The 22,337-nt window shown below is 53.9% G+C and overlaps 1 protein-coding gene across 7 annotated transcripts in view; it reads right to left on the minus strand.

Annotated features, from left to right (window-relative positions):
- The window catches only part of ACLY (ATP citrate lyase), a 48,569-nt gene that overhangs the window by 19,169 nt on the left and 7,063 nt on the right, over positions 1–22,337 (minus strand). For 2 of the 7 annotated variants that reach the window (XM_059670139.1, XM_059670136.1), the window contains exons 1-14: positions 20,288–20,438; positions 16,048–16,229; positions 14,258–14,380; positions 12,274–12,336; positions 11,616–11,806; positions 11,110–11,189; positions 9,875–10,005; positions 8,953–9,071; positions 8,062–8,198; positions 7,306–7,367; positions 5,882–5,999; positions 3,771–3,925; positions 3,188–3,278; positions 2,090–2,119 (exon numbers count right to left, since the gene is read on the minus strand). In XM_059670139.1, the coding sequence (XP_059526122.1) occupies positions 2,090–2,119; positions 3,188–3,278; positions 3,771–3,925; positions 5,882–5,999; positions 7,306–7,367; positions 8,062–8,198; positions 8,953–9,071; positions 9,875–10,005; positions 11,110–11,189; positions 11,616–11,806; positions 12,274–12,336; positions 14,258–14,380; positions 16,048–16,206 (1,459 nt within the window). In that variant the 5' untranslated portion in view covers positions 16,207–16,229; positions 20,288–20,438. Of the gene's footprint in view, positions 1–2,089; positions 2,120–3,187; positions 3,279–3,770; positions 3,926–5,881; positions 6,000–7,305; positions 7,368–8,061; positions 8,199–8,952; positions 9,072–9,874; positions 10,006–11,109; positions 11,190–11,615; positions 11,807–12,273; positions 12,337–14,257; positions 14,381–16,047; positions 16,235–20,129; positions 20,151–20,287; positions 20,439–22,337 lie in introns of those variants that run through there. The other 5 variants (XM_059670141.1, XM_059670140.1, XM_059670138.1 and 2 more) reach the window with 4 other exon arrangements.

Here is a 22,337-nt window from a genome sequence, read left to right on the forward strand (position 1 = left end):
ATGCTCTTGGATGGGCTCTCCGACTAGCAGGAAAGGGGTGTGGGGCAAAAGAAAGGAACAAAAATATCTGGCAGAAGTGGATTCCTCAGCTTTGGAGAAAAAGGCCCCTTCACCACCCTACAGGCAGGTGGCCTCACCCTCCCTTCCCTGAAGTCCTAAGAAAGTAGCCCTCAGGGGAAAACAGTGCACCAAGCACAGTGGCATCTGGCATTAATTAACCTACTGTACTAATGCAGACTTGGCTAACCAAGTTCAAGGCCTGGTTAAATTAATTTAAGCCCTGGCTGGTTTGGCTCAGTGGATAGAGCGTCGGCCTGCGGACTGAAGGGCCCCAGGTTCAACTCCGGTCAAGGGCACATGCCCAGGTTGTGGGCTCGAGCCCTAGTAGGGGACGTGCAGGAGACAGCCAATCAATGATTCTCTCTCATCACTGAGGTTTCTCTCTCTCCCTCTTGCTTCCTCTCTGAAATATCTCTCTCTCTCTCTCTCTCTCTCTCTCTCTCTCTCTCTCTCTATATATATATATATATATGTTTGTTTATTTATTTATTTATTTATTTATTTATTTATTTATTTTTAATAAAAGCTCAATTTCCCAAGGCATACAGAATTCTCATCCCCACAGGCCCGCCTCTTCCATCACAGCCACAAGCTTCTCATGACACAGGCTCCTGTTGTTGCAAATACCCGGGATTTACTGTCACTGGACCCAACTGGGTTCTGACGAGACATGAGATCACAGAACAAAGGAAGCCACCTAATCCAGTACTGTCACTTCTCAATCCCAGGATATTGAAGCCCAGAGATGCCAAATGACTCAGATCCTAGGTCATCTAGCAGCAGAGCCGGGATTACAGCTCAATTGTGCAAGTGAGGAGGAACAAGAGCCCTGCCACTCCCGTCCTCGAGGGAGCCCACACCGAGTCAGCGCGCACATTCACACATCTGTCTGTCCAGGAGGGGACAGGAGTCAGAACAAAGCCTGGGCTCTCTACAAACCCCCCTGCACCTCCAGCATGAAAGGGGCAGGACAGAGTGCTCACCTCCTTGAGTACAGGAGCCAAAGCCGATGGGGGCAATCCTCAGCCCACCAGCAGCAAGGAGACCCCAGAGGGAAACCTGCTCGGGGCTCCTCCTCTAGACTGCTGAGGGGAGGGCCCTCACTGGTACAATCTGTCCTTCCTCTCCCGCTTCTCAGCACAGCTGGGACTGACGGTGAGCATCAACTCCTCCCCTGGGGTAGAAGAGCTCTTAGAACTAGAGTGGCCCCTGTTCTCTCTGCACAGGCTCAGCCTCAGCTTGTGCCTGTCAGGGAACAATGGGTCTTGCCAGATGTTGTAGGGACTGCTGGCCTTTCTGAAGGGACATAAGCAACCCTGCCTAGTTATTCCTTCCCCTCCCTTAAGCAAGAAAGGGGTCAAATATCACCAAAAGACTCCCCTTCCAGGGTAAAAGCTCCCAGGCTGTGAGAGTCAAGAAGTTACAGGAAGTCCTAATGCTGTGAACAGGTGAGCAGGTGTGTTCTGGGTGAGGACATGCAGAGAATGCCTATGCTAACCAGTGACCTCTCCTGCTCTATCCCATCCTCCACCCAAACCCCAGGGAAACCTGAGCTTGGCCCTGATATGGGGAGCCCTGGGATAGTCAGCAGTGGTGAGGCTGAGGAGAGGAAGGTAAGAAATGAAACCATCAGGAGATGTGGATGAGAATCGGGGAGGACATGGCTCCTGTCCTCACCCGCTGGGCCCTGCCACTTTCCCTTTGGTTTGAGGGCTCCCTCCTTCCCAGGAGGACTCTGTCCTCAGCACCACTCCATTCTCCAAGGCTGTGGGCATGGCTCTCCAGCCCCTCACGCCCAAGTTTTGAGCCAGAGACGGCCACATGGCCAGGAGAGCAGTGAGTGGGGGCCTGAGCTGAGCAGGAGTGGGAAGGGAGAGAGAGCAGAGACTAGGACTTGGGGGCAGACCACACCGAGGCAGGAATAAAACACACCACACACACTGCCACCCGCGGGAGGGGAGACAGCAAACGGTTAGTGAGACCCACTAACAAGCCACACGCAGACTTGGGCAGGGCAGGGGCGTCCTACCTTGCAGGGATCTTGGACTTGGGACTGAATCTGTCAAAGAAAATGACCAAGGCAACTGAGTGACCTGCTGATGGCTGGAGGCTTTGGAGGGAGAGGGTGGGAATAGGGAAGGGTCCCATGGACAAGCCTGGCAGGGTTGCCGCCCTCACCATCTCTCATCTATTCCACAACAGACAGGAGGAAAGCCAGCAAAGGAGAAGACAGCACTGATCAGCAGAGCGAAAGCAAGAAAGAGCAAAGGGCCAAGGGGGCAGAGAGGGGAGAGGAGGAACAGAAGGCTTGGAGGGTATGCTGAACACTGAATCTCGGCCCCCCACACCCCCAGGCCCTCTGAAGGGACAGCTGGCCCGGTCCCAGCCTCTTAGCCCCGGTCCCTGGTCCCTACAAAGCACCCGATGATGGGGTCGACTGGGCTGGACCTTCATTCTGTGCTGTGGGTTTGGGAACGACAGGACAGTGGCTTCCAACTCTAGTGCCTGGAGCCAGTGTCACTATTTCACAAAATGCCTTAGGCACTCTCTGCCGGTGTGTACTAGGAGAGGGTGCACAGGCCACACCAGCCCAAAAGCTAGTTACTGAACGCTAGCTGTAAGGGCTGGCTGGCCAGGGTCACATCTTTGATAAGTCAGAGGATGGAGACAAATGAGGCAAAGCATAGATGGGCTGGTAGACAGCAGAGGCCTTATGGTGGAAAGGAGGGTCTTTGTAGGAGCCCCAGGATGATGGGGTGGGCAGGAGCTACCCCTATACGGAAGCCTCCTGTGCCCTCCACTGGGGAGGAGAGTCTAGGAGACCTACCCACCTCCTGGAATTTTTGTAACCCTGTCTCCTCCACAACTGCCCTGCCCCGCTCACACCTGCCCACGGGGAGGAGGGGGTAAAAGAGAAAACAGTGGGAGTGAAGTGACCCAGGTGCAGCATGAGTCCTCAGCACCAGGGAAGACCACTGGGAAGGCTCAGCGCGTCCTCCCTTATGTTCCCATCCTTCACACCACGCTCACTCTCAAGCAAAGCCCAAACACCTTCCATCACCTCTGCTGGTCCAGTGAGGCCCGAAAGGGGAGCAGACAGAGCAGATCCGAAACTGCTGGGCGTTACCTTGTGGCACAGCGGGCTTGGCCTTCTTTGCAGGTGCCACCTCATCAGCCCTGCACTCAGAAAAAGATGCAGTCCTGCTCGGGGCCGGAGTCTGGGGTGAGACAAGGAGAGGGAGTAAGTCACAGGCAGCAGCTGGGGGGGAAAGCCATTGGTCCTTGAGGTCCCAGAGAAATCAGGGAGCAAGAACTAAGCACAGCAGTTCTTTATAAGCTGCTTCCAAAGCACTATTCTAACAACCTTCGGAGACAGGAATCAGAATTGTCTCCAGGCTTCAGATGAGCAAACCGAGGCTCTGAGCAGGTATAACTGCAGAAGTCCCACCCACAGCAGGATTTGAACTCAGGTCTGATTAAAAACAAAAACCTGGTCTTTCCATTATACTACCTTGACTGGCATAGAAAAAAACTGGCCGAAATCCAGAAACCAACTGTGTAGTACTACAGCCGCCCCTTCCCCCACATTTCCCCAATGTCCCCAAATGGCTAGGGAAGAGGAGGAGCACCATGTCCCGGATGGGATGGGGTGTGAGGGGCTGACCAAAATAGCATGGCAGGCTTTATGGTAGAGGCCAGCGGGCACCTACCGATGTGCTCCCACTGGCGTTGAGGAGGAAGTTCGCAGTGTGGGCAGCTGTGGGTGGCTGATTGGGGATAGGACGGTGGCCCAAGGCCATGCCCACAATGGCCGTCATGTGAGTCTCAGTGCCAAACACATGGATGGGGATCCCAGTGGTCTTCCCTGTGAAGGAGGGAAAAGAGTCCATCATTCAAGTCTTCAAATGAGGGCCCAAGTCCACACGACTCTGCAAAGGTCCTATAGGGTCCTGCCTGATGCCCAGCACTTCCTGTGCAAGACCAAGTATGCAGCACAAGCCAGCTGTCAGATCCTCATCAGCACACAAACCTGCGAGCACAAGCAGCACCGGAGTCAGCACTCCCGTTCACAGCCTGGACCCTGCTCTCCCACCCCAACCCACCCCGACCTCACCCTCCAGCCTCCCTGGCCTGGCCCCTGCTCCTCAACACTGGCCCTGCTCCTTCCTCCGCATGGAGCTCTCATCCCAGACCTTCACCCAGCTGTTCTCGTCATTCAGCTCAAGTGCCTCCTCCCGATGACCTTGAAAGCCGCTCTCCTCCACACCACCCTGCCTGCTTCACATGTAGAGCCCTGACAGCATCTTGTTCCAATAACTGTTTACTTGTTTAATGTCCCAACTGTGACTGAGTGACATTCACTGTGCACTCAGTTTTGGGGGGCAATGAGGATTTGGCACTGTTTCAACTGATTGAGGTAGGTTTGGTGTTTGCCATGGACACCAGATTTGGAAAAATGGGAAGATGAGAAGATTTCGTTCCTCCAATCACTCACTGAGCAAAAGCCTTCTGTCTGGCACCCCTCTGGCACTTCACATGGACCCCTGCTCCACACACCACTGCTCTTGGCAATGAGGGCTACATTTTCTCAAGTCCAAAGCTGCTGGTCCCAACGCGCCCGTGTTTCAGGTTCAATCAGGTCAACTTAGGGAGACCTGATTTTAGTCATGACTGACAAGATGTGGTCCCACGCTGAAACCGGTTTGGCTCAGTGGATAGAGCGTCGGCCTGCGGACTGAAGGGTCCCAGGTTCGATTCCGGTCAGGGGCGTGTACCTTGGTTGTGGGCACATCCCCAGTGGGGGGTGTGCAGGAGGCAGCTGATCGATGTTTCTCTCTCATCGATGTTTCTGGCTCTCTGTCTCTCTCCCTTCCTCTCTGTGAAAAATCAATAAAATATATTTAAAAAAAAAAAAAAAAAAGATGTGGTCCCAGACTTCCTGAAAACACTGCGTGGTAGGCCTTTACCCCCTCCTCCTCTAGCTCAGTGAGGGCAAAGCTCTCCTTTCCCACCAGTTACCAGAGCCCTGCCCTCTCACTCCTCACAGCCAGGCCACCACTGTCCTGGACTCTGCTGCAGCCTCCTAAGAGCTCTCCCTGCTTCTATCCTGGCTGCTGGTTACCTAAGTCAAACTGTGTCACTCCTCAGGCCAAAGTCTCCCCACAGCTGCCAACCCAGGGTCAAAGCCAAGGGTCTCCTGGGACCTGTACTAGCCTCACATGCCTACTCCTGCTGCCCTTCCGCCTCCAACACCCAGCCCCACCCCACAGCCATCCCCACTGGGCCTGCACACGTGGACACACTCCCACTTCAGGGCCTTGGAACTTGCTCTTTCCTTTGCTGATAGTCACCACTGCCCTGCTCCCTCCTCTTTTCCAGGTCACCTACCCAGTCAAGCATTCTCTGATCACCCCACATAAAACTGCCCGTCCCCGCCCGCACACACTACCCCTTCACCCTGCTTGTCTTCCTTCATGCACTTAGCGCAACCTGACATTACAGTCAACGTCCTCCAAGTGCACAAGGGCCTGGCTGTCTGCCGTGCGTCCTGCAGTGGCTGTAACCGCAGTGCTTAGCACGGAGCAGATGTTTCTCCTAAATATTTGTTAAACAAAAAGCTGAATGAAAATGCTTTACTGCCCATTCTGAAGTTTAGAACAGGTCTATGCCAGAGGGCAGAAAGTGGAAGCAGAGCGAGCTGCATATCCAGAGAGGGGAGTGGGAGAGCACAGAAGTGTTCCCAACTGACTCTTTCAGGAATCCCAAGGAAGTAGGCCACTGACACTCAGGGTGGGAGGGAAAGAAAAGGTCCCCATCTTACCAACTTCTCCCATCACGCGTAGGCCCTCCTGATAGTTGGGGCCACCTCTTCGGACAAAGATTGTGACCGCATGCTCCTTTAGGGGGCCCTGGTAATCCCGAATCGCTCTCACGATGCCCTGAAGTACAAAGGGACAAACAGACATGTGATTAAAAACAAGACAGCCATAATGCCCGACTGGTGTAGTAGCTCAGTGGTTGGGCGTCAACCCATGACTCAGGAGATCACGGTTCAATTCCTGGTCAGGGCACATGCTGGGGCTGCAGGCTCGATCCCCAGTAGGGAGTGTGCAGGAGGCAGCCAATCAATGATTCTCTCTCATCCTTGATGTTTCTCTCTCTCTCTCTCTCTCTCTTTCTCCCTTCCTCTCTCTAAACATATCCTTGGGTGAGAAATAAAAAATCATTGTCCTACAAAAGCTTCTTGAAGATATTTAGGGAAACAGCCCTTGTAATGGGTATCAACTTTGGAAATAAGAGAGAATGTACAGGTGTGTACCAATTTTGTCTCTCCAGATAGAGGGCTAGTATACTGAGTCAGGAGTCTAATTTCTGTCACCCAAGGCCTTGCAAACAATTCCTGCTCCAGGCCTAACCACAATTATCACCAGTGCTGGCTTTATTATGGGATTGCTCAGAAGTTAAAACAAAGCAGTCGAGACCGATCTGTTTCAGATTTCTCTGCTGAATCAGGGACCCGTTTTAAGCAGACTGATGAGGCCTGGTCCTCCACATCCTGAGAGCTGACTTTCAAGGTTGACATTTATTTATTCATTATTCTCAAAACCGATGGGGCACATTCTTTTGAACAGCTTCGGTGAGCACCTGACCGTGTGGAATAATAATGGCCTCCTCGGGTGGCTGCCTTGAAGGGAATGATTCTTGAGACGTGTTAGCTCTGTCATCCTTGTTGACCCCCAGTCACTTTTAAAACTGTGCCCATGGCCCTGACCTGCGGCACAGGGACTCAGGCTGCCGGGCCCTTGGCTAGATGACCAGGAGCCCCAGGTCATAAAACACTTTCCCCGTTCTGACTTTTTGGAGGAGACCGGTGACTGAGCGATGAAAGACTAGGAGTTGCAGAGAACCCAGTCTCACAATGGACTGTTGAAATGAGGGCCCATTAAGGTACTTCAAGAGCTGGTCCTGAAAGGGGAATGGCAGAATTTCGCCTTCTCCCCACACCTCAGATGGGAGAATTATGGCCCAGCGAGTGTCAGCTGCTTGCCCAGAGACACAGCTTCAGATCCAGAGCTGTTCATGTCTTCTGCATCCGCCACAAGGAACCCTGGACCAAGAGCCTCCCTCTGGACTGGGTAAGTCATGGGAACTTGCTCCTGTCTTAAATTTGCTTGTGAGAACCTCCCTTTCCTGGTTCCTCCAAACCCATGCTCCCCAGAAACTGCAGTCACTGTGGCTGATTACCTTGAATGTGGCAGCCACATTGGTGAAGTTCGCGATGCTGCCTCCAATGATGAGGATCTTGCCTGGGTTTGGAGTAAGAGAGAAGTCAAAAAGGGTTAGAAAGGTAGACCTGAGCATCTTATCAGAAAGCCAACTGACAGTTCTCTCCACTGAGCGAGGGTCTCCCAACTGTTAAGAGGTATCAGTGCAGAGGTGGGGGAAACAGGCTGGTCTCCTGAGGACTGTCAGCCTTATCAGCTCCCTCTCCATCACCTCCATCACCAAGCAGGTGGTTAACCCAAACCCACAGAATCTCTACGTTATTCCTAGACGGCCATCCAGACACCCAACTTGGTTTCTGGACACACCTGGTGGGAATCTCCCTCTCTCTGGCTTCAGGGTAGGGTAACTGGTATGTGTAGTCCCCAACACGGGACAGGTGGTAAAGGGAAGCTGGAATGGCAGTCGGGTAACAAATGTCTAAATGGGCCACTCAGCACAGCTTCTATCAGTCAGAGTGAGAGCACGCCTCACCTCCTCCCTTGCATCTGCTCATGGGGCTTTAAGTACACACCACCTCCTTATCCTCTCACAGACCCTCATCTGATAGATGTTATCACTGCCCACTGCACAGTCAGGGAAACTGAGGTCCTTAAGTTAAATGAGTAGCCCCAGGTTGCAAAGGACCAGGACCACAATCTCCGTGCCTCCTAAGCCCAAAACTGTTCCCCCTGTAGCACACTGGGCCGTCCTAAGGAAGGAGCGTGTGAGTCTCACCATTGGGGTGCTTCTCGCGGGTCATGAGGGAGAGGATCGTCTTGGCATAGTCATAGGTCTGCTGCTCACTGGGGGCGCCCGAGTACTCCCCGTAGTTTGCCAGCTCATTGACACCCCCTAGATCGCAGATGGTATCACTGCCAGGGAGATATGAAAGTCAGTGCTGGCTCCAACTCTAGCAGCAGAGGGTGGCAGCCTGGTGACTGGGAGGACACGCAGGCGCCCCCAAAGCCCTGAAGTCAGACTATGGAACTGACCTCTCAGACCTCGGACCCTCAAGCCCCACAAGTGACGCTTCAAGGCTCTCCCAGGCAGTGCAGTCTGCCAGCACTGGGCCACCGTGGGGCCCTGGACTGACTGACGATGGTAAATAAAGTGAACAAAGAACACCTCCCAACACAAAGAAAAAGTGCACATTCCACAAGTCCCTGCCAGGCTGCCCAATGAGAAGGAAAACTGCTGTAGCCAGAGGGAAGCCCAGCCAAGCAGGAAGGGGTATGGACGATCACAGGCCTAGAAAGGAGATGACTACTGGGCTTCAAGTGGAAAACCAGCAATCATCACAAAGGGTGAGGACTAGGACCCCAACATTTCTACCAAGTGTAAAGTATGTTCACCTGGTGACCTTGGGGACACAGCAACATTCACTTTCTGGTTCATTTTCTGTATTTGTTGTACCCTCATGTGGAATCCCTATCACTAATTCCAAGAACTAAAACTAATCAAAATAACTTCATTTTGCAGCAAACAGGAAGGTGCACGGACCCCTCTGGCAGGCCCGTGATTCCTGCTCTGCACCACAGTAAGGAACTAGATCCCCCCAGGTGAAGCAGCTCGATCCAGGCTGTGAACATGTGACCCAACTGGCACCTTCAGTAGCCCCTCAGTCACCTGTACACGACAGAGGCACCACCTCCAGCCACCATGGTCCAGATCCTCCCTTTGGGGTTCAGCAAGGTCAGCTTCAGGCTCGCCCCACTTTTGGCATCCAGGTCTGCAATGTAAGCTTCCTAGGGATCAGACAACAACAGGTGGGCCCTGTGGGCATCCCCTTCACCAAGGTCCCAGATCCCCGGACTCCTCCCCTATCCTTTCCCTGGAGACACATGAAGAGATCCTCATTTGCCTTAATAGAGTCAGGAAAAAGGGGTTGTGTGGGGCCCTACGTGCCTGGGACAAAACAGGATGGCATCTTCAAGTACCAAAACCACCCATCGCCACTGTCACCACTGAGGGCAAATTTCCCACTTCCTTCCTCTCCGACTTCAAGTCCTTGACCCTCTGCCCAAGTTCCAAGCCTTGCGATGTCACTGCTTCTACAATGGCCCCCACTCCCAGCATCTGCAGCCTACATCACACCACCCTCTCCCCTTCCCAGACCCCATCCTTTCTGCCAGCCCAGCCTCTTCCATTGGCCTGGGTTACATCATGCCATGCAAGCCCGATTCTGCTGTGAGGATTTCAGAGAGGAAGGGGTGGAAAGGAGCAATTGAAATTCTCAGCAAGTGGCAGAGAGAGCTACCTTCCTGACAGGATTAAGGGGAGCCACTTGGAATGATCAAGAAGTAACAAATCAAGCTAAAAGCCCAGGGAGGCTGATTGCGAGAGAAGTCTAAAAGGATTTCTGGCTGTGATTCAGAGGCTTGGCTGACTCCCACCTCCCATCCCCTTTGGAGTTTTAAAAAAATTAAATGGCTCTCGACCTTCCTTTCCCTGCCAAATATACAGCCCACTAGGGTACAAATGCTCATCTGAGATTAGTCACCCTCCCCTGCCCCCATCACTCTCCATCTCCTCCCCTAAGCAGCCTTACCTCTGGATAAGCCTCACGCCCAAAGGGGGGAGGGAACTCTATATCACCCCACTTCACTTTGCAGATGTAGTCAGCGGTGGCATCCACCTTGGCTGCCAAGTCAAGCACGTAGACGCCATCTTTGGTCACAACTGCAAGAAAAGCAGAGGCAATCAGACACCGGCCCCAGGCAGAAGTGACCACCAACCTCCAAACCCCTCCCCAGGCTCCCCACACACCAGACTCCCTGGACCCACGGGGTCCAGGTCCCACACAGGCTAATGACTTCCTCATTCGGCAAGAAACCAGAATAATTCTTATGGAGACACAGACTCCCCCCATCAAAGAAAAACAAACCCTAGTAGTCCTATAGGTAATATAATAGGAAAGTTGCTATGGCAATTTTTAATCATTTTTCATAAAATGCTACACAATGTGCCTTAACTATTCACCCATCCATGGCCTTGCTCTTTAAAAAAAACGTTAAAAGGTATAGGTTGCTGTCTGAAGACCCCCTAGGTATGTACATTTGGTTTTTGCAGTCTGGCTAGGAAGCCTCACTGTTCGGTGGGGGTGGGGGTGGGAAGGCGTGAGGGTGCACTGGGCCCCAAGCCAGCAGGGTTCATTTATTGCCACCTCACTGGGCATCTATCTTCCCTCTCCCCCAGGGCCATTTAGCTAATTAAGTTAGCACAGAGCCATCTGGTCCATTAGAGGGACTGCATCCCCAGCTGCATCTGGAATCAGGACTTTGCCCTCAGAAGCCCTGGCCAGAGCCAGATCACACCACCTGCCTCCTTCCCTGCCTGAGAGGCTTGGGCCAAGGCTTCCTGGTCTTGGGGATCAATGATTGACCAGCTCCTGGAAGGAGGGGGCGAGGGGTGCTCTGAGGGCGCAGAGAGGAAAGAACAGCCTAAAAGGTCAGACCAGTGCAGAGGTAGCCCTGGTCCTAGGCAAACAGCCTAACCTAACCTACTGGCAGAAATAGCCACAGAGCACTTAGATCAAAACCAGGACTTCTCCATTGCAGAACAAATTAAGGCCCAAGAAAGAAGCTAGAGCTGGTTAAGGAGGAATAATCATGGTCCTCTAAGAGCTCGGACACAGGAGCCTGCACTCGGTGAGCTTGGAGATCCCTCTGTGCACACACACACCTGTCTGCACTGCCTCCAAATGTAAAGGCCAGGGTTACTGTGGGCACTGGGGCCCTGCTATCACTGACCCATGTCCCATCCCACCCCCACAGAGCCAGTTACCAAGGGGGTTGATCTCGAGGTAGGTGAAGTACAGGTCCTCATAGAAATTGAAGAGGCCAGAGATGAAACTGGCCAGAATTCTAAAGGGGGAGGAAGAGAAACAATCAATCCATCAATGAGCAGGCTCAGCAGCAATGTCACCCACTGCCACTGACAGCTCCACTTCCTGTCATCCTGACACCCCGCCAACCCCCTTGCTGTCCTCTGCCAAGCCCACTCCTTGGACATCACTCTTCAGCCACTGAGGCGGAAAGGAGCTGTCAGGCAGGGAGCCAGAGGAGGAGGCACCAGACGGACAGGGGCAAGGTGAGGGACGCTGATGGCATATTTCAGTCTGAGCCAGCCAGCTATCCTCTTTGGGACCTGGGTGGGGGATGGGGACACCGGGCTGTGTACGCCTCCCACCCAGATAGGGAAGACCACTCTGCTTTCCCTGCTCCGTGCCCAGAGCCTGTCAGCCTTCCCTACTCCCCGCTGCCACGTCCCTGCAGACCCTCTCACTCAACTCTTTCTTGTCTTCAGGGGCATGGACCAACAGGTGTTCCTTGATGTCCTCAGGATTCAGCTTCTCGTCCACCCCGACAAGCAGTTTCTGGGCTTTGGTGTCCACATCGCCCACGTCCACCCCCCCTTCGTGGTGGAACAGGACGTAGTCCCCTTGTCGGGTAGCATAGATGCAGACGTAGAACTCCTCCGCCTTGCAAGGGACAAGAGCATCAGGTGGGTGGGGGCACTGAACAGAGGACAAGGAGCCCAGCCCCTGTGGTGTCATTTCTAAAAACACTCACCAAGGGAGACCTGTTTACCACCCTCCCCACCCCCGCCCAGGGGACAAGAGGAGAGAAGAGGCCGCTGCCTGGCTCGCTGACAGTCCACCCTGAGCCAGCAGGACTTGATCTGGGGAAGGGGGTTCTGCCTTCAAGTCTTTCTCATCTCAGCACTGGAAGTCACCAGCCCTGATTCCTCCTGACTGCAAACTAAGCCCTTTCCTTCATCTCTGGACTCCCTGCTCCGTAGGCCCCGCAGGCCCTCAGTGCAGCTTCCGAGACTCTGGGCCCTTTGACTTTTCTCCAGCAGCTTCATTTCCCCTTTCATCATTTTACAGTCAACAAACTCAAGGCTCCAGGAGGCAGAAGACACAGCGTGGAGCCACCTCACACATACCTGACTGTGCGGGACAAAGGGTTCGATCAGGAAGTTCTTGAGGAAGCCTCTGGCCTTGCCCACCTACAGAGATGGAGGGAGATAAAGCTTAGATGGACGGCATGTCTTCCTCCTGAGGGCAGAAGGAGGAAGCACCCTCTGCTCCCTCCACCCACCTTCCCTTCAGAGGTGGAGCCCAAGCACTACCACCACAACACTCGGCAAAGATTTTCCCAGAAACCAGGGCAATCGGGCCACAGACCCCTAACCTAGCGATTTTCAACAGCTGTGCTGCAAAAAATTTTAAGACATGGAATAACTAGCTATTTAGTCAGGGGCACTGACCTCTTTTCCCTTAGATTGTCAAACAGAAAAATGACAACAGCCAACACAATAGCCGTCCAATGGGAATTAATCAAAATTATACCTTTTTTTGTGTAGGATCGGCAAAAAATATATCTATTTTGGTGTGACGCAGAATTTTAGTAATTAGTTTGTGTCCCCTGAGATGAAAAAGGTTGAAAATCACTGCCCTAAGCTAAAGAAGTCCTCATGAGATCCCCTCTTCCATCTGCTTGCCCTGGTGCCAGCACACTTCGACGTGTACTGACCTTGCGCATTCTTTTTCTGCCTCCTCTGGAGGGTGATAAATGAGCTGCAACATTGTCTCACCCCCAAAAGCACAGAGATGGGGAGTCACCTCCCTCCCTGCCATCACACAAATTAGAGCTCAGACAAATCAAGGCTACCTCAGAGCTCAGGCAGGGACGGGGAACCACGGTGGGGGCGGGAGGGTGGGAGGAGAGGAGAGCAAGAGCTTGACGGGGAAAACTTTTCCACGCAGACTTTCATGACTGACGACAACAGGCCTGCAGAGCTAATCAGTTGAGTGGATCCCTGGTGGCAGCCAAGGCAGACATCCCTCATCCCAGAGTGACCTGAAGCCCCCGCCTGCTGTGCATCGCTGCTGAGTCAGAGACCAGACAGTGATCCATCAGGGGTAATGAGCCGCTCCTGGGCCACAGCTACTGCCAGCTCAGACGTTCTGACATGCCCTCCACAGCCAGCTGAGGAGAAGGAGCATGAAGACCTCCCTGGGGACACTGCTCAGCCCCCAATCCTCTCTCCTTTCCCTGGAAACACAAAGGTCAAGATCCTTCACCCCGGCTCATGTACAACGTCAAGGATCCCTCTTTACCTACAGGGCCAAGAACAGAATTAGGGCGAAGAGCTGATTCAAGGAAGCCCCAGAGAGGAGGACGACTCCATCACCACCTTCATTCTACTTCCGAGGAGCCACAGAAGAAAAGTCACCCCCGGTCCAGTCACCCCGAAGGGGACAAAGCCAGGTGTGGCCAGCACAATCCCCCCAGTCTAAGCCAAGCTGCAGCACATCCCTCCCCTCAATTCCCCAGCTCCCTTTGGGAGTGAGAAGAAATGCAATTTTATTTCTGAGCATCTGTTAGCCTTCCCAAATCATATTTCCCTTTAGCTATCCCATCTACAGAGATGAGATTAAACACCAAGCCAGGAGAAGCCAAGAATTTAATTTACTCATCAGTACTATTAACTGTCGTGTTCTAGATTCTTGGCCACGTCATACCTCTGCTTAAATGATTCTGCATCTCTCTTCTTCAACTTTTTTACCCACCCTCTTAGGATTTCCATGTCATGACGAGCTACCATGACCTTTCTGGAAATTGAAAAGGCATTCCCAGAATGGGCCTCAGAGTCCCATCTCAGGATGCCAATAAAAGAGAAGACCACTTCCACGTGGCTCTCGACTTGTACTGGGGTCACTTTTGCAGCACAGCTGGCCATTCCCTGATGCGGGAGCTGGGAATGAGCCCCAAGACTGGCCCTGCTGACTGAGTCAGCTCCACAGGACCCTGCCTTCCCCAGCTGCAATCTTACCCGTGTGGGGGTGGCCTATACAGTTACTAGAGTGACCATGTTCGCTTCTGCCACCACAGCACGGCCACCCCAACCCTGCACCCAGACTCACTGTGGCTTCCTGTCCCAGCCGTGGCTTCAGCCAGGACTTGACCCCATCCAGAGTGAGGTTGACCCCAACTAGGCCCAGCTTGCCACGCCGTTTGATCAGCTGGTCTGGCTTGACCACCAAGCTCTGGAATGAGAGGAGTTTGTATTTAGAGCAAGGAAAGAGAAGGTAGAGTAGAAGTGACAGCTCTAGTCAGTTTGGCTCAGTGGATAAAGCGTCAGTCTGCGGAGTGAAGAGTCCTGAGTTCAAATCCAGTCAAGGACACATGCCCGGGTTTCAGGCTCAATCCCCAGTAGGAGGCGTGCAGGAGGCAGCCAATCAATGATTCTCTCTCATCATTGATGTTTCTCTCCCTCTCTGAAATCAATAAAAATGTATTTTAAAATAAAGAAGAGGTGACAGTTTGGGGACAAGAAGTACAATCTACCCTGCTCCCCAAACCAATCACACCCCTCTTTTAGGGTCAACTCCTGGACGCTTCCCCCACCTGTCCCACAGCCTACATCTTTCTTTTGACAACCAGGAATCTAGAACCACCCCTGCCCAGGATAGGGCCTGGCATAGAGTAGGTATTCACCACGTACCTACTAAATCAATGATTCCCCCCCCCCCCAATTTGGTATCTTAGCTTCAATAAACCATAAGCTTTGGGTTTAACCTCCAGCTTTTATCTTCCCCACACTCAGAGCATGGACCAGCCAGTGTTCCAAAAGGAAGAACAGAGAGACAGGGCTTTGGGGTGACAAAGGACCTGAGAGGTCATCTGGTCAACTCCATCCCTGTCTACAAGCCGAATAAGGAGCCCCCAGACACTGCTCATACACCCCAGTGCCAGGAAATTCACTACCTCCAGAGGCAGCTCCCTTTGCAGTTGGGCTGCCTCCCAGTGGGAAGACATGTGCATTCCTGAAGCCCCCACCATTGGTCCTAGTGCTGCTCTCTGGGCCCTGCCAAAGTCTAAGCTTCCCAACACTTCCCAACAGTGCCCTACAGGGATCTAAAGAAGAGCCTCTATGCCAAGCTGACCCCCTTCCAAGGCCATTAGCCATTCTACACAAAGTACCATGTCACACTTCCTCATGGCCCTGCCATTCATGATATACTCCACTGAGTTTGTGTGTTGGGGGGGGGGGGGGGGGCCTACAGGGATCTAAAGAGCCTCTATGCCAAGTTGACCCCCCCATTCCCACCCCACACACACACACACACACCTACCTACTTCTCACTGAGCATCTACCAAGTGACAGGCAGCACACTAAAGGCTTTCCAGACCTTACTGCTAATCCTTTCAGCTCACAGGGTGAGGGTTATGCCCATGAAACTCAGAGAGTTAAAATGGCTTGCTCTAGGCCACATGGTTAATAAACAGAGGCTGGCATTTGGATTAGTTTGTCCAGTTCCAAGCCCATGCTCTGTATGCCATGCCCGGGTACCTTAACATGCAGGGAGCTGAACACAAAACCTTGCTCAGCCCTGGAAGGTGTGCTCAGCGATTAGAGCGTCGAGCTGAGTACCAAAGGGTCATGGGTTGGACTCCGGTCAAGGGCATGTACCTGAGTTGCAGGTTCGATCCCTGGCCCAGGTTGGGGTGTGCGAGGGAGGCAATCAACTGATGTGTCTCTCTCACATCAACGTCTGTCTGTTGTTTCTCTCTCCCCCCCTCCTCCCTTCCACTCTCTCAGCCCACTGCATGCTGCCCACTGATGCAGGCAGTCTGCCATCTCATCTCCAACAAACTGGCTGCTTTCTCTTGAACTCGGCCTGGATGAAGGGTCCGATGGGGACAAACTCACCTGGCTGAGCAGCCAGGGGTGGTCTTGCAGCAGGCGGGCCCAATCTGTGTCAGGGGTGACGCGGGCATACTTGAACCTGTTCTGAATAGCCGAGGTGGTGCAGATGTACTTGTAAAGGAGTTCTTTGCCCGTCTGCTCTGAAATCGCCTTGGCCGACATGGCTGCAGAGGGAGCTGCTCTACCTGTTGGTCAGAAGGGGCAGAAAATGGAAGCACTATCTTCTCCAGCAGGGCAGTCACACACCCAGCTGCCCCCAAACAATACAACCAGATCGCAGCACTTCTCCAGAGGGAGAAAAGGGCTACCCAGCAAGAGGGGTGGGCTGCCAAACAGCAGAAGAGGATCAGGAGATGGTGGGGGAGGGAAGATGGTAAGAAATGTAAGACTGACCCTTGGCCTCAATCCTATCTCTACTCCCTCGAGGCAAACCAGCTCCCCCATGCCAATATTCATCCGACAACCAAGGCAGATGGATGGGAGAACAGCATCATCAGTGGTATGACCCAAACCTCAGTGCTGGTCCCACCCAAGGTGGGCGCACAGACACTGAAACACACCCTTTGGTTCTATGACCTGAGGGGAGAGCAGCCAACTTGTGCAATGCTGGTCTGACTCCCCCTACAGGTTTTGTCTCCCCCACACCCAGTTCACACACACACATCTGCAAGCTGAAGGTCAGGTCAAGTTTACTTAGCCTTGGACAAGAATCAGCCCCCTGAGAAAAAAAGAAGAGTAATCTCAAAGCTCATTTCTCCCAGGCACTAGACTCCCACTCCTGAGTCCAGAGCAGACACAGGGCGGGGGAACTATGACCTTCAGTGCAACCCACCCTATCCACTGAGTCATCCAGCTGCTAATTTACAGCAAAACAGAGCCTCCCTGGGGACCATCCTGAACTGGTCACTTCTAACTGAGCCAGGGCTGGGGGAGGAGGCAGAAATCATCCTTAGCCACGTGTACATAGAAACTCACCTTATGTGAGCCCTGTGAGTTGCATTGAGATTCATAACCCTGTTTCTTAGATGAGGAATAGAAGCTCAGAGGAGTTACGATAACTTGTCTAAGAAGCCTAACTAATTAGTAGGGGACCCAAACCCTTTTACTCCTGGTCCCCAGAAAACCCCACACTTCAGCTCAAGAAAGAAGACCATTTCTAAAAGGAACAGGCCATGTCCCCTCTTCACCTCAAAAAAGGGTCTGTGTGACAATTTCATTTCCCGCCCCACCACTTTGCTTCGATACACCCATTCTCTCCCATGGGTAGTGACAACAGCGAGTTGAGGAGAGGGACAGGGGAGAGAAAGGAACCCAAGTCATCATGCTAAGAGCTTGCCAGATCATGAAAAGATACTCCTGTCTCGCCCACAAAGATCCAGAACTGAAGTTGCTGAATTTGCTAGAGGAGAAAAGGCAAGTGCAAATAAAGGAGGGCAGAGGTAGGGAGGCGGCTGGTTTAAACACACATTCCCAGCTCAGGGAAGGCCAGTGTTCCAGGGCCACTCTGCACCTCCCTCCCAAATGGCCAGGCTGGAGCTTCAGGTTCTAATCCTGGCTTGGCTGGTTCCCTCAGCCTCCCAGCTGGTCTAGGGCTGGGCACAATAGGCGCATTCAGGTTGGTGTCTGGCCCAAAGTGGGATCGCAGGGAAGGGGCTCAAACAAGACATTCCCTTTTCTGGCCTCCCCCTGAAATGACTTCCAGCTCCATCTCAACATGAGTTTCAGAAGGAGATGCCTCAGTCAGCCCCACTGCCCCACAGTCCTCCACCCCCACCCACTCCAGCTCCATTTCCCAACCTTCTTGACTCAGACCAGAAAAACTGGTCCTGAAATCAGATGGGTACACCGGCCCCCACTCTCCTCCCAAACAAAGTGCAGCCCAGGACAGGTCAAGCAGAGAAAGGAGAGGGCAGCTTCTACCACCCTCAGCAGTTCAGGCACAAGTGGTCAAAAATCCAGGAGGAAGCCCCTCAGCTAAGCCTCCCCAACAGAGGAGTCTGGCAGATGCTCCCCCAAACTTGGCACCTGCCAAAACAGACGGAGACCCAACTTTGGAAAGGACAGGGTGAGAAAAGGGACCTCTGTAGCTGAAAAAAAAAATCACTATTTTCTTGAGCACCAGATCAAATCTCAGATCCAAGAGCTCATCTCCACAAAGTCCTCAAAAGAAGATGCGAGAAGACACAAGAGGGGGATGATACAGGACAGAAAAGATTTGCCACCAGAGCACTCTGGCTGAGACGGGGCAAGCCCTCTCACGGACAATAAGGAGAGTAAGAGCAGGAAAAGAATCGCCTCTGCGTGTTCGCCAAGGCTCACAAACCCAGGGAGTGACTGGGTGGAGGTAAGTCGCAAGTTTAATCACTCAACGGGTCTTAAAGCCTCTCTAGGGCAGCGGCTCTTAACCTCTTTGAAGTCTCAAACTCATTTGAGCATCAGAAAGTCCAAAAGAAAAAATATGTGCACATACCCAATTATGCATATCATTCCAAGGCACTCCCTGTGACTATGCCCTGTGACTACCATCTGATGGCCCCAGACCTTCAGTTAACATTTGCTCTAGTGACAATGAGACTTAAAGGGGATACCAATCTGGGTTTGAGGAGCACCCCCACAAAATCTTAGTCTGAATGTGCTGTCAAACTGGTGATAGATGGTTTCAGGGCAGAGCTAAGACCTCAGGGGTCTACTGTGAGGTCCAGAAACTGTTACCTCGTAACAGTTAAGTGGGCAAACCATTTGGGAACCTAAAACACATTACACATACATACACACAGGCACACGCACACAAACACATGCACATATGCACACCCGCACGCACACTCCCCGGGAGGGACCTACGGAGCTGACTGGGGTTTTTTCTGCAGACGGGGGATGTGACCCAGGATTGAGTTCATCTACAGCAGCCACCAAAGGCAGAAGCAGCCCACAGGGAAGGCTGAATGAAAGGAGCCTGTTGCCCAGGAACGCAGGGCTGGGACACAGCCAGTGGAGCAGAAGCACTGGGGACGCTAGCTACTTAGTGTCTCTCTCCGGGAAAGATCAAAAGTACTCATTTTAAGGTTAGCAGCCGTGAGGTTGGGGTTTTTTTGAGGGCAGTTCTGTGAGTGCCCCCTACATGGTGTCATCAGGGGGGTGGAGACACCAGCTGCCAGGTGTCTGAGGGACCTTCCTATCCAAGTCTCCTAAGTGCGGAAGCTCTGTAAGAGGTGAAAATGACCCGTCCGGGCAGCTGGGGTTCGCCAGCTAGCTGTTCCTCACCCAACATTGCAGAAATCCAAGGAACCGACCTGGCTGCAACACCGAGCAAAGTGACTGGGCTAAGCGCTGCTCCCCACCATCCTCTCCAACACCCGCTTCCCGGGCAGACTGCGGGGGACCCCCTAACGGCATGCATCATTCCTTGGCACTGCACACAGTCCCTGCCAAGGTTGGAGCGGGCAGCAGGCGCGGGGGGCTGGCCCTTGGCCAGGCCCGACAGGAGGGCGGCGGCGGCATCCTCCGGCCCCTTGAGGACCCGGCTCCGGCCAACCTTGGCGTCAGCGCCAAGGGTGGGGAGGGAGACGGGCACCCCGGCCATCTGTCGCTGAGAGGCTTGGCCCGACGGCACCTCCGAAGCGAGGAGGGTCCTTCCTGCATCGCCACTCTCTGGCCAGGTCCTCGCGGCGCGGCGCGGCCAGGCCCGGGCAGCCCCAGCCCGCGTGGCCCGTGGCGGCGGCACGCCCAGGTGGCTCCCACCGCTTCGGCGCGGGGCTCCGTGGACTCCACGGCACTAAGAGGAAGGGCCTGAGCCCGGCTTGCGAGGGGCCCGAGTGGGACCAGAGGTCACCGTTCTCTCTACTTCCCGTTCCCCGCATCCGGCGGGGGGACCGGATGGGGGCGAGGGGTGGCCCGATAAAGCCTGAGGAAGCTCAGTAACTGGCCCCGGGAGGGGGTGAGGGGCGCCAGCATGGAGAAAATGCGATTTCACAGAGGCAAGAAGCAAGGACGGCGGAAGCCTGTGCAAACCCCCAGAAACTGGAAGGTGGGAGGGCTGGGGGTTAGTCGCACGTGGCTGCTGGCCGGGGTCTCAGGCGAAGTCAAACCTAAAGGCTAACCCCCGAAAAACTTCCAAGGAGGTGCAGGGAGGGTGCGTGAACACCAAGCCGGCCTCTGTGGAGGCGGTTCCGGGTTGAGGGAGGGAAGCAGGAAGCTCGTGGGCCAGGTCGGGGCCCTACCGGGGAAGCAGCCGCCCGCCACTCACCTCTCCGCGAAAGTCCGTGCGGGGCGCTTCCTCCACAGGCCGGGACCCAACGCCCACTCTCCGGAGCGCGCCAGCCTCCCGCAGCCGCTAGGGATCCGGCTTTTGTCCTGGCCCCGGAGGGCTTCTCCCCGCCCCTATCAGCACACGTCGTGAGCCGCCCGGCGATTGGTTACATGCGTTCCCTAGCCTGAGCGCCAGGGCTCCTCCCAATTCGCTGCCCTGTAGAGCTCCGCCCAGCGGGCGGGTCCCAGGGGCTGCTGGGAGTTGTAGTCCCGCCAGCGTATCCTTCCCATAGAACCCGCGGGCGCCGCCTCTCCGGAGCCTGCTGGGCCGGGGAGGGATCAGGGGCGGAGTCTCGGGTGGGGAGATGGGCCGAGCTACGCCGGGAGGAGAACGTACCGGGCTGGGGGCCGTGGCCTGATCGCCTAGGGGCTGGGCCGGCCGCCGCTCCGATGGGGGTGTCGAGTGGGCGGAGAGGGGGAGGGAAAAGGTGTCGCTTGTTGGCCGAACTGGCTGTAGCGCTGCTTTGAGGACCTGGAGTCTCCTTCCTGTCTCCCCATGGGAAAAACTGACGTCGGCATCCCAGCTGCCTGAAATGGGCCACACCGAACCCAGTCGTTTAACCCTGCTTTTTAACAAGCCGTGGCAAACTGCTTTCCCACATGCATTCGGACCCTCTAGGTTGAGCCCTTGGGGGCGAGGCTGAGAGCCGAGGCTAACTTACCAGACTTCGCAGTATGGCATTAGGTGGGGGACAGGGTGAGCGAGTGAGGCAGGCTAGGAGGGTGCCATGCACCGCACTCACCTGCTCAGCTCACCGCGGTTTCATGGAAGTTTCTAGTGCAGAGCTGGGGCCATCCCTGCCACTCTCCTGCTCCTCCTCCCACCCCACCCCCCAGCCCACGCAGAGACACCGGAATGAATGAACTGCTCCCTCGCTATTCTCCGAACCAAAAACCTGGGACACCCGCTCTGATAGGTACTGGTGAGATTGTGGGGGAGAATATTTGAAATCAGACACTCTTAGAACCCAGGATGTACTATTTACTGCTCCGACATTCTGGAGCAGTAAATATTGCTCCCGTCTTGTAGGTCTTTCCAGCTGCTCCCTGACCCTAACAGCTGTTTAACTTCAGGGTGGAGAATCATGGGCTGAGCAGCAGAGGTTAAGGGGTCAGGCCAATGCACAGAGAGTCAGCATGCCTGTGCCCCTGCCAAGCACCTGGGTGACACTCACACTGTAGCAATGTTGTGACATTCTGATGACAAAAACTGTGCTATGCCCTCCTCCCCCTAATCCAGTTGTAGCCAGGAGTGGGGCAGCTAAACTTGCTGCCCATGCCTGATACAAGTGACCCTTGATGACATCACTTCCTGGTTCCCTTCCTTTTGAAAGAACTCCTCACCTCCTCTCTTTCTTGGCCCCACAGCCTCTCTCACCCCTGCATGGGTTGCGTGAGCTCCACCCCTACCAAGAATCTTCCCAAACGGCACAAATCTCAGAGAAGGATCACCTCTCTGTAGGTAAAGAAAACATCTACGAAAGTGAGCTAGTGGAAAGATTGCAGTCAGGAAGGGTCGCCTGTGCAGGAGTTATCCTTCTGGTTAGAAAGATAGACTCGTTCAGAAACAGGCATCCAGGTGGAAAATAAGCTATGATACACTCTTTGTACGCCAACTTTGCAATATTGTTAACATTTTAAATGTGCACGCCCTTTGCCCCAACTCTTGCATTTCTAACAATTTACTCCTTCAGGTATACTTGCCTATGTACATGAAGATAGGGATTATTGTTTTCTTCACTGCTGTGTCTTTAGCACTTTGAATAGGGCCTGGTACCTAGTAAATGCCCAATAAATGTTGGCTGAGTGATTAAGTGCCCCCTCTAGGTGTTGCTGGGACCAAATCTGACTAGTCCCGGACAGGGGGAAGGAGAAAGTAACTGTCCAGAGAGTGAGGGGGGAGCAGCGTTGGCCAGAGCCCATGAATCAATCACTGAAGTGTTTCAGTTTTCTCAGTGGGCCCATTCTAGGCTTCTGCCCCTCACCCC

Source organism: Myotis daubentonii, chromosome 16 (assembly GCF_963259705.1).
Source record: "Myotis daubentonii chromosome 16, mMyoDau2.1, whole genome shotgun sequence".
NCBI classification, from domain to species: Eukaryota; Metazoa; Chordata; class Mammalia; order Chiroptera; family Vespertilionidae; genus Myotis; species Myotis daubentonii.